The sequence below is a fragment of the Zonotrichia albicollis genome, chromosome 2 (assembly GCF_047830755.1).
Source record: "Zonotrichia albicollis isolate bZonAlb1 chromosome 2, bZonAlb1.hap1, whole genome shotgun sequence".
NCBI lineage: Eukaryota > Metazoa > Chordata > Aves > Passeriformes > Passerellidae > Zonotrichia > Zonotrichia albicollis.
The window spans coordinates 42,374,195-42,391,417 of NC_133820.1; the positions used below are offsets into that span (position 1 = coordinate 42,374,195).

Below are 17,223 nucleotides of genomic sequence, written 5' to 3' on the forward strand. Positions count from 1 at the left end.
AATAGGTTAAGTAGGAGTTGTGAGGAAAGAAAAGGCTTGGAACTGGGAAGAAAGCAATGGGAGCAGGGGAGAAGCATCTCAGGCCCAAAGAGGCCCTGAAGAGATTGCTGGTCATGTTCCCACCACAGGACACCAAGGGACATCAACTCAAGTGGCATCAGAGAAGGAGTTAGTTCTGCATAAAACACACATCTGCACTGGGAACCTGGAGAGGACCAGGACACCAGGAAAGGGAAGGGAGGATATTTGCAGCACAGCACTTCTGCAGTTCTAGGGTACCGCCACAAGTGTCTGCTGACAACTGCTTTCTCACAGCTGCCTGTGACACTTCTCCACATTTGCTTGTGTTATTGACTGTATCCTGTGGAATGAAGTCCAATCCTTGCCAGTGTCCATACTACAGCAGTGGAAAAGGCCTTGCAGAGAGGGAATTTGTACACAAGGACATTGTTATAGGACCAAGGGGAATGGCTTTAAACAGAGAGAGGGCAGGTTTTGAATAAATATTAGGAAGGAGTAGTGGTTCCTTCCTAATATTTAGGAAAGTGAGGTGGTGAGGCAAGGGAACCAGTTTCCCATAGGAGATGTATCCCAACTCTAACATGTTCAAGGCCAGGCTGGATGGGGATGTGAGTAATCTGGTCCAGAGGAAGGGGTCCGTGCCCATGATCCAGGGGACTTGAAACTAGACTATCCTTAAAAGTCTCTTCCAGCCCAAACCATTCCATAGTTTGTGGACTATTTCCCCACAGCCTAGAGATGGAAAAGGAAAGAGAGATATGAACACAGAGCACAGGGCCTTTCTTCATTGGTCTGATACTGTATTTTCTCTTGTCTGAGATTTCACAATTTGTTAGGCAAAAACCACTAGAGCTAGAGGACATTTTGTGTGTGACTCAACAAAAAGCAAACAGCTGTGCTCAAGGAGACAGAGGACATTGAATCCCGGTATATCTGCCTTCCATTCCAGTGTCTTCCTCCTGGAGAAGTCCATCTCTTTTCAGCCAGAGGCTGCTGGAACCACATGGAGAGAAGAAGACTCAAGAACACAGGAGCTGCTCCAAAGAGCCTGAGCCTCCCTGTGTTCCCTGAGCCAGCACATGCACTGGGGATGCTGGACAAAGCCCATTTCATTTCCACACACGTGGTCCCACCCCACACAGTGAAGATGTGTCAGAGCTCCCCACCCTTCCCAGCACAGCCAGAGCTGTTCCCAGCTCCCTGCTGAGATCCCAGCTTTACTCAGGTCAGGGGCATTTCCATCACAAAATTACTGCTGCAGCTTCACAAATTCGATAAACCTCCGTAGTTGGTGGGACATCATTCCAGTTGCTGAGATTCCCTTCAGGCAAATGCATTGCAGTGCAGTTCTCAGTATGGCCGTTACTTGGTTCCCCATTTCGCCAGAACCTGGGACACAGACAGGCTTGTTACTCCCCAGTGCCCACTGTAAGGCCCTGCAGGAAAAGGCCCCAGTGGGATGCAAGACTTGAAGGCAAGAGACACAAATTCTCAATGCTGATTCATGGACTGAAGCAATGCCCTTCCTCCCACTCCATATCCCACTGGCTCCTGTGGCACATGGAAACCTGCCTCCTTCATACAGCCTTCCAGCACAACAGGGCCCTGCTCCATCCTGCTGGGGGCAACTCATCACCACCACTCACCCCATGCACCTCACTCCCAGCAGAGGCCCGTGCTGGACTCCAGGAAAAGGTTGCTCTCCAGAAGAAGGCACAGCAAGGACAGTCCTGGTGCTCTCTCCCTGTGCCCCATCTCTTTCCCTGCATTTCAGCACAGCCATTTTGCTCACATAAGTGCTGTGTACGCCAGCCAAGGCCTGTCAAGTCTTAAGGGTTCTTGCTGATGGCAAAATGCAGCTTTTTCTAGGCTGACAGCAATGATTTCCATGTCATAGGTAGTTAATTCATAACCAATACCCAGCATAGATGGGACCATGTGAACTGAGTGTACTACAAAGTTCTCTCCTTCTGCATCTTTACCCTCTGACAAGACAGTGAGGTCAAAACTTCCTCTCATGCAGCACCTGAAGCTCTCAGATCTCTCCTACTTTCTTTCCCTACCGGGAGCCACACCAAACACTCTTCATCCAGAGATACTCACGCTGCTGTCTCATTATAGGGCGTCTTGTCCACCCACTGCCACTGGTCATCATCAACCTCAAACAGACCAATGTAGAAATTAATTTCTTTCTGAGGCTGACCTCCCTGCTTAGTGAGGAATTTCTGGCAATCAGAGAGAGAGAGCAATGTCCATGAGTGGCAGGACTGAGCACACAGAGGCATCAGGAATCCCCATGATGTGGGGCTGGTGGCAGAGGGGGCTGGTGCTGCAGAGGTGCAGACAGGACCTTCCCCCTCCCCTGCAGGACAAGGAGGGCTCTGAGTCCCCTCCAGGGCCCAGCACTGTGGCTCTGCCTGCTGGGTCCCTCTCTCTGGGGCCCTGTGCACTCACCTGCTCTGCACTGCTGGTGATCACCACCAGCTGGGAGCCCATCCCAGTGCAGTTCTCTGCACTCTCAGCACAGTTCATTGTATCAGTGGACAGGAAATAGCAGCTTCCTTGAAACCTTCTCCAGCCCTTTGGGCAGCACATCCAGCCTCGGTCTGTGCAGGGAGAGGACAGACAGATGCAGGCTACCAACAAGAGATGGTGATTGCAGACATCCAGGTTTTCCAGGGACAGTGCTCATGTCCTGCTCAGTGACTTTTCCTGACAGAAAGTGCTTGATGAAACAGGGATAGTTCAGACATTCCTTCCCATTGCTTTGGGGTATGACCAGTGAGCCTTGTGTACCCAAAGCCAGGGTAATCCTTGTAAGGGCATCTCAGGGCTCTCCAAAGTTCCTTTGGGGATGTGCTTTGACCTGCCCTGGCACAGCCCCTGGAGGCCCTTGGCCCCAAGGAAGAGGGGACATTGGGATACTGACCTGTGCCTTGTGGCACCGCTGAGGCGCACTCCCACTCCGAGAACTGCTCGGAGAACTCCTGCTGCTGCAGGGCTGAGGGCTGGTCACTGCTGTGGCAGAAGGGAAGCACTGCAAAGGGACAGGAAAGGCAGCAGGATTAGCCCTTGCTCCCAGCTCCTCACACAGCCCCTCTGGCCCCTGCACTCTCTTTCCACCATTTCCCCAGTAAGCACGCTCCCAGCTGTCACCTCTCCTGGCCCACCCCAGGGGCACAGCTCCTTCCCAGCCAGAAAGAGCCCTGTGCCTTCCAAGTGAGACAGCAGAGGCACCCCTGGAAGCACATCTCTCTGGGGACATGCCACACACAGGCAGGAGGGAGCCCTCCCAGCCACAGCCACTCTGCCATGAACACACACCCAGCCCAGCTGCCAGTCTGTCTACAAAGCAGCCTCTCCTTGTCACCCTCTGTCTCTTCCTCAGCTACACAGCAACAGGCCCCTGGGGGAGCCACCCTCAGCTGGGCCTGTTCCATCAGCAACACCCAGTGCAGGTGAAGGGAACCACTTACAGCTGCAGCTCCTGAAACCAGGGTGCAGCACCATAAACCCCTGGGACTTACTGGCTCCACTTTGTGGGGAATAATGCACTCTTGGTGACAGGCCACAGCCACAATCCCAAGGACTTCCTAGGAACCCAGACACTCATCAGGAGTATGGATTAGGAGCTGATCAGGGTATGCTCAACAATCCAGATGCCTATTTTCATTGATCTTTTAATTTAGAAATATTGTCACTGATGAGCAGAAGAATCCCAGTGGCTCCAGTGCCTGAGGAGTGAATTGCTGTAATGGAGGAAGGCCCAGAGGAGATGAGCAAGGGCAATGCCTGGCTGAGCACTCCCATTGCCAATAAAGGTGACCTTGTCCCTACCCAAAGATAAAGGATGAGAAGAAATTTGGTTTGTAGTTTTGTTCAGCTGACGGAAGTAGCAGCTGTGGAAGTTTTCATTTTCTCAGAGATCAATAGAGGGCAGTCTCTTCCTCAGTATGCAGACATACAAAGTGAGGGCAGGAAAACTTGAGACCTTACACAAAGCCCAGACAATCTTGAAGCATGGTTTCTCTAACTTTTCTCCCAGCACTCCCCCCAGACTTCTCCCTTGTAATCTCCTTGCACATACTTACCAAGGAGGACAACAACAAGGGCAATGCACACCAAGAGAAGCAGCAGTGAGATCAACCATGGCAGCCAGAGTGGGTATTTCTGGGGATGTTGCTCAGGCTTCTTTGTCTCAGGAGGTCCTAAAAGTGACAGAAACACACCAAACAAAACACTACAGTCAACTATGGGTCTGTCAGTCCACAGTCCACATACAAAGGATGTACTACTCAAGGGAGAGCTCCTCAAAAGAAAAAAAAATTCTGACATGGAAATTACAAGGTTTAAGAGAATGACAGACTGGGACAGAGCAGGGAATGTCTGTGGTTTTTGGAGAAAAGTCCAATTCAGTGAGTGTGTTCCCAGCCCAGCCAGTCAGCAAACAATGATAATTGTTGGTGTTTGGGGGTGAACCCTTCACAGGACCTCAAAAACTACAGTGAAACAATGTTTTTCTAGATTGAGTCCAAAGGTGCTAAATGCAACGTTGCTCAAACCGTGATGCTTAAGACATAAGGGAAGATTTCATGTTGACTTCTTCCCAGAAAACTTTTTCTGCCTCCTTCAGTTCCATTAGCTTTTTGAACTTTCTGTGCAGAAGTAATCTGAAAGAGGATGGGAGACAAAAAATGTGCAAGGCTATGATGGCACATCATCATTGGAAGATTGAAAGATATATTTTTCCTTCCATCCCTGCTTTCCAAGTCAGGATTCAAAGATTTGCTGTAATAAAACTAGATTGTGCTAGGCTGGATATCTGGGGAGAACAGAGGGCTGTGCCCAGCAGCCTGAGTAAATGACTCAGACTAAGATTTGCCAGGACCTCAGTTTAATCTAGGGGGATATTGCCAGTACTGAGGAGGTTTGGGAGCAGGCAGGAGAGTGGGTCACAGGGAAGGAGAAGCAAACACGTGGTAGGGGATTGTTCTAGCTTGTGGTAGGTACACAAGCCAGGGCAAATAGGAGGGAAAAGAGACAGCAGCACTCGCTGCAGGACAGGAGTAAAGAAGCTTTGGGAGAGACTACTATTAAAGAGAAGATTTAGAGAGCCTTCATTCATTGTTGTGGTTTGAGCATGAAGCTCCCAGGTCTGTCAGCAGCCAAGGGTGCCTGCCAGACATGCCTAGTAAGCAAGACTGTAAGAAACCTGCTCTTTGTGGATGCCTTCTGACTACTTCCCAAAGGCTTGGGAGAGACTGCTCCAGCAGGGAAAAAACCATAATTTTTCATTATCTGGGGAGAAAACATGTGGACAGACCAGGTCCAGGTTTCCCTGGTCAAATGATGTTTTTCTAATAACGTTTTTCTTTCTTTTGCCTTAGTGAAAACAAGGAGCCCCCTCAAGATCTAGAGTCAAAGCACTCACTTCAGAAATAGCTCTAGCCAGTCCAACTGATTTTTTTGATATGCAGCACATCCAGACATTGTTCAACCTGTGCACAGTCAGAGCTGAGCATCCCACACTCACACCCAGGTGGCACAGGCAGCACTGCATGCTGTGCACCTCAGCAACACAAGTGAAGCGCAGTAATCTTGTGCACACTCGGGGGGTTGAACTCCCTGCAAAATGCTTTCCACAGCTGGTCTGTGCTCTGTAACATGTCCAGCATAATCACACGCAACAGACTTGATGTTCTTTGGAATATTAATTTGGAACACAATGGGGAACTTCCACCACCCCCACCTCACCACAGTGGAAATGCTAACTACATCCAGGACCAACTAATCTTGGTGTACTGAAAACAGTGAGCTTTCAAGACAGACAGGACTATGTACACTATTTATTTCCATGACTCGTGTCTCAGAGCAAGCAAGGAATAACCTGGAGCTGATACCTGCTCTGTCTGGGATTGTAAAACTGAGATAAAGCTGTAAATAGGCAAGCTATTATATATCCTTAGGCAGCTTTAATTATTTATTTAATTTTTAAAAAATGTTGTTCATTGATTTATGCACACATACATTTCCTGCCCTAGAACCTGCTGTTGTGTAGGGTCCTATATGTCAGGTAGAAGCAGCGAGCCTTACACAGAACATCTCTATAGGTTTCTACTTGTGGAACAATGACTACAGAGTAGATATTAACCAGAATATGCCTTAAATTTGCATGAAGTCTAGTGAAAGAACAATTTTACCACTGTAATTTTTAATAGGAAAAAAAAAATTTTGTTTGGTGTGTGAAATGTTTTTCAGGAGTGGCAGACATCAATAACAGATTTGGATCTCCCTCCAGATTTTAAATAATTCTTCTTCTGTATATTTCAGAGTATTTAAGTTTTGGGTCTGTTCTCCAAGGACCATTTCTCAATCAGCCATGGACAATGGGGCTATGTTTCTGCAGCAGTACCACTTCTCATGAAGCTGCAGAGTACAACTGACTGCTCTACTATAAGCAGGCGTGTTGATTCTCCTACCCTCTCCACAAGCAGCAATCTGTAGTCTCATTCACAGGCAAGAGCAGCCAGGACTTGGGCTTATTTGCTGCTTTGGGAGCCCCTCCACCTTTGTGACAGGGCTGATTGTTTGTCATAAACCACAGTCTCTACTGTTGGTACTCAGCATGGTCCAAATTTGACTCTTTCAAGACTACATAACATGTAGGGTACTGAGGGAGCACAAACAGGTTCCTTAATGAATGCTCATTTGAAACCTACTGTTTGTGCTCCCAGTAGTCATTTTTGTTCATGTTGCAACTCCCATTTGCCTTTTCTCTTGGAGACGTTCCTCAAGACTCTTATTTCAAAACTCCTCCAGTCTCCTGATCATTTAGCTCCTTTTTCTCACCAATCCATCAAGATCAGGTAGGAACCAAAGTCACAGAAGGAAAAATCTTCATTCCCTCTTCTTCACCCTGCTCCCTTTCTCCCAAATAACCCATTCATTCCTTACCTTTGACCACTGGAGCTGGAGATTCATTTTTGAACTTCACCTCAGCATAGGTGATTTCTGATGCCATTTAATCACAGTGTGACCCTGTCCTTAGTTTTGCCACGTAAAAGGTGGGTCTTTTAGCTCCTTGTTTCCAGAGGGTGACAGGAATAGGTTACTGAGCCTTTCCCATACATTCATTCACCCTCTACCCATCAAAAAAGGCTGTGCTGAACACAGGAAGCACTGGTGATAACCTGAGAATTCCTGGGAGCTCAGAAATGCTCCAAAGAGATCTTCAAGCCACTTCTTACAAGCCACAGTTTCTTAGCCCAGGAAATCAGCCCTGGCACCATGGAAGATTTTGAGACATAAAAGAAAAATGAGAACCTAACAACTGAAAAGGAAGTTGCACTCCTTCCCCATATCAGATTCTCAGCTGATTGGCTTCTTTTTAAGACATTTATAGGTTTTTTTCCTCTTTTTAACTTTCTTGCTTAACTATTACCCCATACTTTCAAGTGTTTCTTTGTCTGTTAGTAATTCTAACATTGCTCTCACATTTGCAGCTATCACAGGTCCCAGCCCAGTTTAACCTGCAGTCCAGAACAAAATGCATTCTGCCCAATTTGCCCCTTGTGGTTAAGCTGCATTTGCTACATCAAACATCACAGCTATGTCTCACTCTTCAAAGTTAGCCCCAGCTGGAAATTAGCACTAGAACAAATCTCAGACTAGGAAATGTTCCTGTAGAAGTGAGACTGGGGAGTTGCAGCCTTAGAGCAATAAAAATAATCAGAAGGTTGATATATCTGTGAAGAAACAGAAAGATTAGGCTAGAGTCAGAGAGGAGAACAAGCAAAGTGGAATTTTAAAAAACATATGTTGATGGTCTGAGAGATTATTGGGAAGAGTACACACAAAAACTTTTCTATTAAAACCTGATTCATAGCCTGTGGAAGTTCAGAGCAGTGCTTGCTTCAGGCTCCATTTTAGAGGCTGAAAAGGGATGGTTTACCTTTTTCTGCCACTTTTCCAACACTGTCATTTATCTCCTTTAACTGCTTTCTGGTAAAAACCTCTGATACTATCTTGAGCAAAATGTCAGTGTTTAGTCTAATTTGAAGCTGGAGCAGATCTTGAAAGGAGACAAGAGAAATGGCTGCTGAGATACATTCTAAATCAGAAAGACTTCTGGGAACAGATGCCAATAAGTCAGACAGGGTGAGGAGGGTTCAGTCAGCAGACAGGACTAAGGTCTGTGCTGTAAGGGATCTTCAAAGACTATCTATCTTCTGCAGCCCACCTGCCATGGGCAAGGACATCTTTCACTACATCAGGCTGCTCAAAGCCCCTTCCAACCTGGTCCTAAACATTTTCAATTAAGGGGAATCTGCAACTTCTCTGGGCAATCTGTTTCAGCATCTCAGCACCCTCATTGTAAAGAATTTCTTCCTTATATCTAATCTAGATCTGGCTTTTTCAGTTTAAACCTATGACCCCTTATCCTACCACTACCAGTTCCATTAAAAGGTTTCTCTCCATCTTTCCTATAAGCCCCTGGAAAAGCCTGGAAAAAGCCACAACAAGGTCTCCAAAACAACCAGAAGGAAGAAGCTGGTTAGTTTGGCTAGCCTTAAGGCAGAGCAGAATGAGATGCTCACAGCACATCCAGAGAGCACAGAGGGTAACCAGAGCAGAGCTGGAGCTGAGATCGGGCAGTAGAAGAAAGAACATGCACCAGACAACAGAGAAGAACAATGTGACAGAAGGTAAAGGGAATCTGAACACAGTTTAGGGAGAACTGCCCCTAAGCAGAGTGAGGCAGTAACTGGATGTCTTTACCAAGGATTCTTTTTGTGTCTTGTGTCCTGAGCTAACTTTATTTCTCCTTTAGGTATTGTGTGCAAAGAGGGTGACTTTCACACAAGAATAAGAACAGCTATAGGAGAGAAACCTGGTCCCTCAAGCAAGCATGCTGCCTGCTTCTCTTTCCAACATCCTTCCAGCACTATCCTCTGTCTTCAGTCTTGGCCCTCTCACTGGAATTAAGCCTCCCTAAGTCTCTGCTGAAATCTACTTCAGCCCTCAAAATACTTGTTGAGAATTCAGAGCAATCCTCTGCATACTTCCCTGTGTCCCCACCCAACCAAGCCGCAGCAGACTCAGTCTCATGGGAAAAAGGCTTACTTCCTTGCAAGGTTTCAAGATTTCCACTGTGAAGAAACAGGAAACCCAACCAGCAGACAGAGAAGGAAGTTACAGAGCAGCTTCATGCACTTTTTCCACTGAAACATGTCTCCAAACACAGCCGACGCATTTCAAATGCAAATTCAGGCACTAGCTGCTCTTTTTATTAGATTGCATTAGACTGCACTTAAACATCAGTAGACTGCTCAATTCTTCTTTGTCAGCCATCAGAGTTGTTGCTTGTTATCAAAATTCAACCCTGAATCATACTTCCACGGAACGCAGTGCTGAGCCTGAAAACTTTGTCCTTTGAATTTCATACACACTGATGGCATGTAAATGAGTGGGAGATAGAAACAACTGGACCCTGCATTTAGTTGTGGTGCGGAAAAAATAATTTTAAAAAAAGTCTTGCTTAAAACCCCCCCAAAACTCATGCTTTGCTTCCTTGCATTCTCATGCTCTTCCTCAGTAACTCCATTCCCCCTCTTCCTGTGCTCTGCTCACTCCCTTGTCCTCCCACAATACCCGTGTTTCCCTACAGATCTTTCAGCTCAGCCCTACCCCACACTGCCAAGTGCCCCCCTGCTCTCAGCCCCCAAGTGCCTCACAAGCCCCAGCTCCTTTCTGGGACTCTCCCAGTTCTGCTTTCCCTCCTCACTTGTGCTCCAGCTCCTGGTTGCTCTGCAAGCTCCATGGCCACCCTTTGTCCCTGACCCAAAGAGAAGGCAGCAGAGGCACTAAAGCTCTTTCTCCCCAGCCTGTCCGTGAAGTTCAATAAGGTGGTACCTGCAAGCCTTCCACCCCACAGGCAGCATCACCCAATTTAGCAAGCAGGTCCATGTGAGCAGAGGAAACTGTGCCATTGCACATGCCTTACACTTCTTTTGAATATCCAGCTGAACCTGAGGAGTTAAATTCAAATTTATAGGCCAAGAGTAGGACCGGAATCCTAAAGCTGTGACCCCACACATTCCAAAAGAAATCCCATTTTTTAATTTGCCACAGCTGTGGTGGAAGCTGCAGGGAAGTGACACACTTCTTACAAGCCAGTTTGAACACAGAGGAGCAGCTGAGAGAATTGAGCTGAAGGCTGTGAATCATCACAAGTGACATGAAGGTTACACAGGGACATCACATTGGCCACCCAAATACCTAGACCCTCTTCAGAAGATTTGACAAAAGGCACAATGAAGCTGACATGACTAAAATTATTTCCCAAAGGGATTATCAATATGCAGTTTTCAACAAGCTGACCTTGCAGCCAAATGAGGAAAATTTAAATGAGTGTGACTTCCAGTAAGTGCAAAACCATAACAAAGCAAAAGTGTCAGAACTTCCTCAAACCCTTTATATTTGATAACCTGCCGTGAGGGCAGGTGAAGAGCAGGGTATAAAATAAGCAGTCAGAGGGAACAAGCACATCAAAGCAAAGCTAAAATAATTATTTGTCACAATGGAACAAACTGGTGATATTCACACACCAGAACCCTGCTTTGTGGAGGACTAAACCAAAGGATCTGTCCAAAATAAAATACTGATTGTGCAAAATGTATGGAATTAGCAGGCCTGGGCAAGATGGTCCCATGGATTCTCAGGAAATTCAAAGGTGAAACAGTTGCTAATATCAGTGGGTCACCTTTTGCCTTAAACTATCTTTTTATCAGCAAATCTCAGACTGGGGGGGAACATATCAAAGAAGGAGAAGGGGAGAAGTCTCAGGGAGATTTAGAAAGTTAAAGGTTTGACATCTCTAGTGGTCAGGTCAATATAACAAAAGAATTAATGGATAGACACGTGTGTAAGTACGATGGACTTTGGGGAGAGTCAATATAACTCTTGTAAAGAACTCCTGCCTGTTGTGGGTCTTTGCCTACAGTCCTGGCATCACCTACTCTTATGGCACTGGTAGCTAGCACAAACTTCCAAGTCACTTAGATAAAAGCCTAAACCAAATCCAGGCTTTACATCCCTGCACCTGGGTGAGAAGAGCACCAGAAGTGAATATATGCCACCTTTCTTGGTCCTCTCTCTCCACATCACCGTGCTCCTTTTCAGGGATTAAGGCTATGGAGCAGAGCAGCCAAGGGAAGAGCATAAAAATGCACTGCAACATGGAGAATGAGGACCCAAGGCCTGACACTGAGCAGTAATAAGGGATGTCAAATAACAAATCAAAGGAATTCAGGCAGCCAGAGCTCCTTGAGAGCTCCTGAGGGATTTAGCTGGTTAGAGAGAGTCTAGCAATAGGTGATCCCATTGTGTACCCTGCTGCATGGAACTGCCTGGGGAAGGGAGGGGAGGGGTAGGATGCTGCAGTCCATACTGCTCCAGGGGACAGTGTGGGAGCACAGCAGCCTCCTGGGATCTGAGAGAAAGGCACCCTAGGCCCTTCTCAGCCAAGGCTGACACAGGCCAGAGCTGCAGGGAGAAGAGACCTCTTCTGGAAGACAGTCAAACCCTCTAATGATATAAGGTTAATCAGCTGTGCTGGTTAGGCTGTCCCAGCAGGTGCTACTGGAATAGCAGCACAAACCTTCCTGGCCCTGCAGAACTCCCTCACCCCCTCCTATCCTCAAGGGTGGATTGCAAGTGGCCTGTGCTGCCCCTTAGCCTGTAGCCAAGATGGCCCTGCAGGCCATTTGCAGCCTTCCAGCCCAACTTGTGACAGCCAGCAGCGAGGTGATGGGACATCACCTGCCTGCAGGTGTCCAGTCAGGATGGGACAAAGCAAAAGCCATCTGGTAACAGCCATAGAAAGCTGAACTAAATCCAGGGAGTACAGTCAGCTCAACCAAACACTCCTGGGCACCTCATCAATGACACATGATGGGAAAGTTTTAATGCCAGGCATGAAGGCCCCAAGCTTTGGGGTTCAACCATATGCAGGAACCTCCTCATGACACAGATGTCAACACTGTCAGAGGGGGAAAGACAATTTTTTTTGGAGGGCACACTCTCCAGGTGCCTGTGTCACACACTTAACATGCCAGGACACTGAAGTCAGGGGTGGGGAAATGGCACCCTAGGGTGCCAGCCTCCAGCACAGAGCTGGCACTGACCCAGAGGCCAAAGGGCCCCTGCTGGTGACTCCCTGCTGGCTGGGATTGACAAAGAGGACAAAGTGCTCCTCGAGGTGTCTTAGGCTCTGCCTCCAGATCACAGTTATTTGCCTATTTAGCATTTTAAGACTGGGCAGGACAGGCTCAGCACACCATCCTGCTCTTCACAGAGCCTCTGAAGTGAAGGATGACTCTCAGATCTCAGTGTTCCTTTTCACTGACCAACAGCCCATGTCAGACATTTCACCACACTGCTGGCCTAGCTTGGGTCCCACCACAGCAAGCTGAGCACAGAAGTTGTGCTAGGAAATACTTCAGACTGGAGGTATCTTGTTCAAAGCTTGCTCAAATTAGGACTACTTTTGGAGCTAAACCAGGGTACCTAGGACAGGTTATCTGCCTACAGTAACCCTGTTTCTGTATGGGATGTATCACTTAAGGCCTTTTCCTGCTTTTCTACCCAGAAAAGAGTGATTTTCAAGCATACTTTGTACATGTACCCATGGTATTGACTTCAGCATTAGGTACTGGTGACAGCAGCCCCTAAGTCTGGGCCAGACATACAGCTGTATCTATACCCTCTTAGCATATATTCTCCAAAGAAAATGCTCTCCTATCCCTTCCCTCTCACTTGAATCCAGCTCCTTGTCTCTGCCAGCTAATCAAAAGGATGGTTTGTGTAGCACTACCAGCAGAGCATCTCACACATCTTTGAACAGTTTGCTTAACACCATGAACAGGGACTCATGAACAAGTGCTTAGCCATCCCTTTAAAGTAAGGCCCAAAGGAATGGAACTTCTCCTAGTTTTTTTTAAGACAACCGACATCCATACCTGTGTGCACACTGACCACAAGAGGAGATGCATGCCTGCCCTGGCACAGCTCAGCTCCAGGCCCTACATTACCGTGTTTGTGCAGGAGGGCACTGAAGCACAGAGGGCAGTAGAATAGCAGGACACAGCTACATTTGGAAGCACCAGCTCCATCACTAAACTATCAAACTACAAATCACCAGCTGCGATTTCTTTTCAGAGAGCACCCCACAAGTGCTAGCCAGATCTCAGGTGATGTCTGCTTGCATCCCACCTGCCATCCTCTCGACTGCTGGGCGCCCAGCCAGCCCCTGGAGCGGGAGCCCAGGGATTGCGGGAAAGCCCGCAACAAAGGGATCGGGCAGCAGATGGCAGCACACGGCCACGGCTGAGACTGAACTCGGCGCCTGCTCGCGGCTGGCACCAGCCCAGCCTCGGAGGGCAGGGAGCGCCGCGCCTCTGTGCATGCCGAACGCACAAGGCTCCACACAAAGGCTGCAAGTTACAGGCGGCTCCCTCCTTCAGGGAATGTCTCTCCAAACTGCTTCAAGGCTTGAAAGCTGCCTCTCTCTCTACCTCAACATGCAGGAGCTGCCATCCTACAATGCCTGGGAAAGAAGCAGGCCATTCGTTGCAAGTTACCTGCCTGGCCTGCCCCAAACACAAGTGATGCAAGAAGTGCACCCCAGGATCCCAGCAGTGACTGGAAATCATAGCTCTGGTCAGGAGTCACTACACAACCCAGCTGTTGCTGGCTGATCTTCCTAGGCTCAGCTTCAAGGAATGTCCATCATAGCTCTGGATGGGGACATACAGCTATAGGAAGTGGCAGGTGGCAAAATTAAGCTGTCATCCTGCAATGTGCTTTCCCTGACTGTTAGCATGGACAGAACTATTGTCAGTAACAGTCTCCAGAGTGAGAGTCTATTGTTCACATAATGTAATGAGCACTCATCACACTACCTAGACCTGGAAGCATTACAATGTGTGTTAACCACTTGTGTTAAGAGTGCTCTGCTTATTGTATACATTAACAGCCCTGTTATTCTTCCTCCTAGAACCTTGTAGGTTTATGCTGATTTAGCAGGATGAGGTCAGATTCAGATCCTTTTACCTCATTATCAAAGCTCAGGAAGACTTTGGGGGTTTTGGTTTCCCGTTTGGTTTTTGTTTGATTTCCTCCAATGTACAGCCCTTCTCCATTTCTTCAGGAGTCCAAACACAGCATCAAGGCTTTGTGAAATCTGGAAGGTTTGTGTCTGCAATCCATATTGTGTGGCTGTGGTAAGAACAGTTGTTGCATGGCTCTGAGACACAAAGTCACAGAACACAGAACATAATTAAAGGGAGAAGGGGCAGGGAAATACACTCATCACACCTCAACTATAGCTCCCTCAGAAGTATTGACAACCAAAAACAAGACAAAACTGGGATCTTCCCTTTGACACTTGTTTCCTGATTCTATGTGCTACACTCTGTCTCCCACCTGGAAGAAAGAGAAAACTTGCATAGGACTCAGCAAGCTGTGCATTCTAGCAGGTCTTGCTGTGAGGAAAGGCATGGGGCCTGGGAAGATCTCCACACATGACTAAGCTCTCCTCCATGAACTGTTTCCCAGTCTTCCGTGCTTCTTTATGCACAAACAGGAATATATCCCAGCACTTCCCTTAGGTGAATTTCATCTGAAAATTCTCCTGCTCTGGAGAAAGACCCTTTTAGGCTTCTCAACTCTTTCTGCTGCAAGTACCTACTGAAAGGTCTGAGAAGCTCTACCATAGCTTATGGATAAAATGCTACATCTCGTCCCTGCCAGGACCTATACAACATACTAATCCTATTTATGAAAATAAGGTAAAAGTTTTGGCCTTTTTTTTTTTTTCCCACCCACTACAGATACTAGAATGCTTGACAATCAAACAGCTGACTTAATAGGTCAAGATTTCTTATCTTTACCCAGGCCACAAGACTGGGTATATACACAGCCATATACACAGCTTTGCTGTCTGGCAGAGGAGCATGGAGCAAGCATGCTGTGCAAGATGGCTGCAAGCAGGCTTGACAGAACAATGTCGGGGCCCTGAACATATTCACCTCCTGGGGGATTGGCTGGACTCAGGTCCAGCTTAAGTAATAGAGGTGTTTGGCTTTGAGAAACCTCAGCAACATGGTCCTTATCATAGCTAAGTGGACCCTTGGACCCTGCCTGAGCTAGCACAGCCATGCCTGGCCATGTCCCCTGCTATCTAAATCCTCATTCTGACCTGCTCTGATCTTTGTGCTTAGGTACTTCAGGACTGCTCCTCTGCTGGTGAGGCCACTGCCCCTGCCTGCCCTGCTGTGACCCATCTTCCTGCTTCCTCTCTTTCCAGACAGCCTGTCCTTACTGCCCCTAACAAAGGGCCCACCTGGCTCACCTTGACCATCTCTAATAGGCACAGATTGTTTCCCATCTACCAGCACGGAAAGAATAATTTCTGAAAATACGTGCAGGCTGTAGAAGCCTTTAATGTCTGAGATGCTAAATACCAGGGCCACTAAGTCTTCTCAGTTGCTTGATTTACCCACACTCTTACCAAGTTCCACAGGAACCTACACTCAGGCCTGTTTCCACATTGTTGATTTGTGTTTGGTATTGTGTGAGTTTTTTGCCATATGTGGAACAGCTGTACCATTTTTGTGTCCTTTTTCCACACTCCTACCTCTTTGACCAGACAGAGCCTGAACCCATCACTCCTGAAGTTGCTCTTGTTCAGTCTGCAGGCCACAACAGATATGCAGAAGGATAAGTAGGCTGTGAGGATCTTGCTGGAGACAAGAAGACCTTCAACCTAGAGGCTTCCAATGGAAAAACAATTTGACAACTTAGAAGACTCATGACATTTTTCACCCCAGTATTACTTGTTTAATTACCATTTGCACCAGTACATCTTATGCTTTATATACATATATCTTTAATTTTTGCTTCTTCAGCTTTTCAAATACATAATATATTATCTCCAGAATACTAAGACAATACAGAAGAGGCTCCTAGTTAGTTGTTAATTGGTGCCACCAACTTCCTTGGTTGGGGAACTGATACATAGTTGAAATGACAGGACCTCACAGGGATGTGAGTGAACAAAAAGACAAAGGAAACAAAATGCCAACCCAGGAGTCTGTGATGTTGCTTGTAGACTACAGCCATCCACAAGTTCAGGAGGCAAGGAGCTGAAGTACAGTGAGACTGCAGGAGTGACTATGAAGGCAGGGGAGGGCTGGCAGGGGGAAACACCAAGAGAACCAGGGAATCAGGGTTAAATGACTACTTAAAATACATCCAAGAGCAGTCTGGTCCCCACTTCCACAAGTGGAACTGCAGCAGCTTTAGAGCTATTTCAAGAATGTTGCTTCCCAGAGGGATGGTCTAAGTGGAACTGTCTCCAAAATGCCCTCACTGTAGCCAGACAAAAATGACAAAAGACCTTTGCCAATACAAGGTGCAAAACTACTTTTTTAAAAGCCTCACCAGAAAATTTTTGCCCAAAGGGAAACATTTCCTTGTGAAGGTGTGCTAGAGACACAAAAGTGTTGCTGTGTTGAGTGTTCAAATCAGGAAGAAGCCTTCCAGCAAAGCACCAATGCCCTAGTGTTCCAGGAACTGGGTACAGCCAAGAGTTACTGAGACCAACTTCCCAGATAGTGTTTTGGCTTTTGTGCCAGCATGAACGGGTAGCAATTCAGCAGTGTGAGGTTTCCAGCCTGCCCTGTGAGTTTGCCCATAGTAATCTGGCCTTACAGCCCAGATCACATCCACAGCTGCTGAAGACAAAGTAGTGTCCACACTGCCTCGGGAAACTCTCCCAAAGAAAAAAGTAGGAAGTCGTGGCTTTTTACCTCTTTCTAACTCCCTTAACCACACAAGAAATAGAGGGGGCTTGGACACGTTAAAAATAAAAATATAAGTTGCAATAATGAGCTCACATCCCTTTTCTTCTGGATTCAGAAGTAAAATCATAATAAGGAACAGAGGTGGGAAAATTTTGCTCCCACAGATCTCAGGACCAATGAGTGAGTTAAAAAGGGGAAGGGGACTGTCCCTTCATCAGAGAATAATCTATTGTCCCACCATAATTCTTATTGTAGATATGCAATACTTGAAACACAGTGCCAAGTCACAACACAAGGCCAGGGCTCAGGATAGTGATGCAGGAACATGAAATGCTGA

The 17,223-nt window shown here is 47.1% G+C and overlaps 1 protein-coding gene across 2 annotated transcripts; it reads right to left on the bottom strand.

Annotated features, from left to right (window-relative positions):
* Positions 1-816: 816 nt before the first annotated feature.
* LOC102069552 (C-type lectin domain family 4 member A) lies at positions 817-17,094 on the bottom strand. 2 transcript variants are annotated; one of them, XM_074534953.1, is made up of 6 exons: positions 6,976-17,094; positions 4,113-4,229; positions 2,951-3,058; positions 2,476-2,627; positions 2,125-2,246; positions 817-1,410 (listed from the first exon to the last, which is right to left on the bottom strand). In XM_074534953.1, the coding sequence occupies exons 1-6, from the start codon at positions 7,040-7,042 to the stop codon at positions 1,263-1,265; spliced, it is 714 nt and encodes a 237-aa protein (XP_074391054.1). In that variant the 5' UTR covers positions 7,043-17,094; the 3' UTR covers positions 817-1,262. The 2 variants fall into 2 exon arrangements, with proteins under 2 accessions (XP_074391054.1, XP_074391055.1); XM_074534954.1 differs by having other exon boundaries at positions 819-1,410; positions 2,125-2,180.
* Between the last annotated feature and the right edge of the window lie 129 nt (positions 17,095-17,223).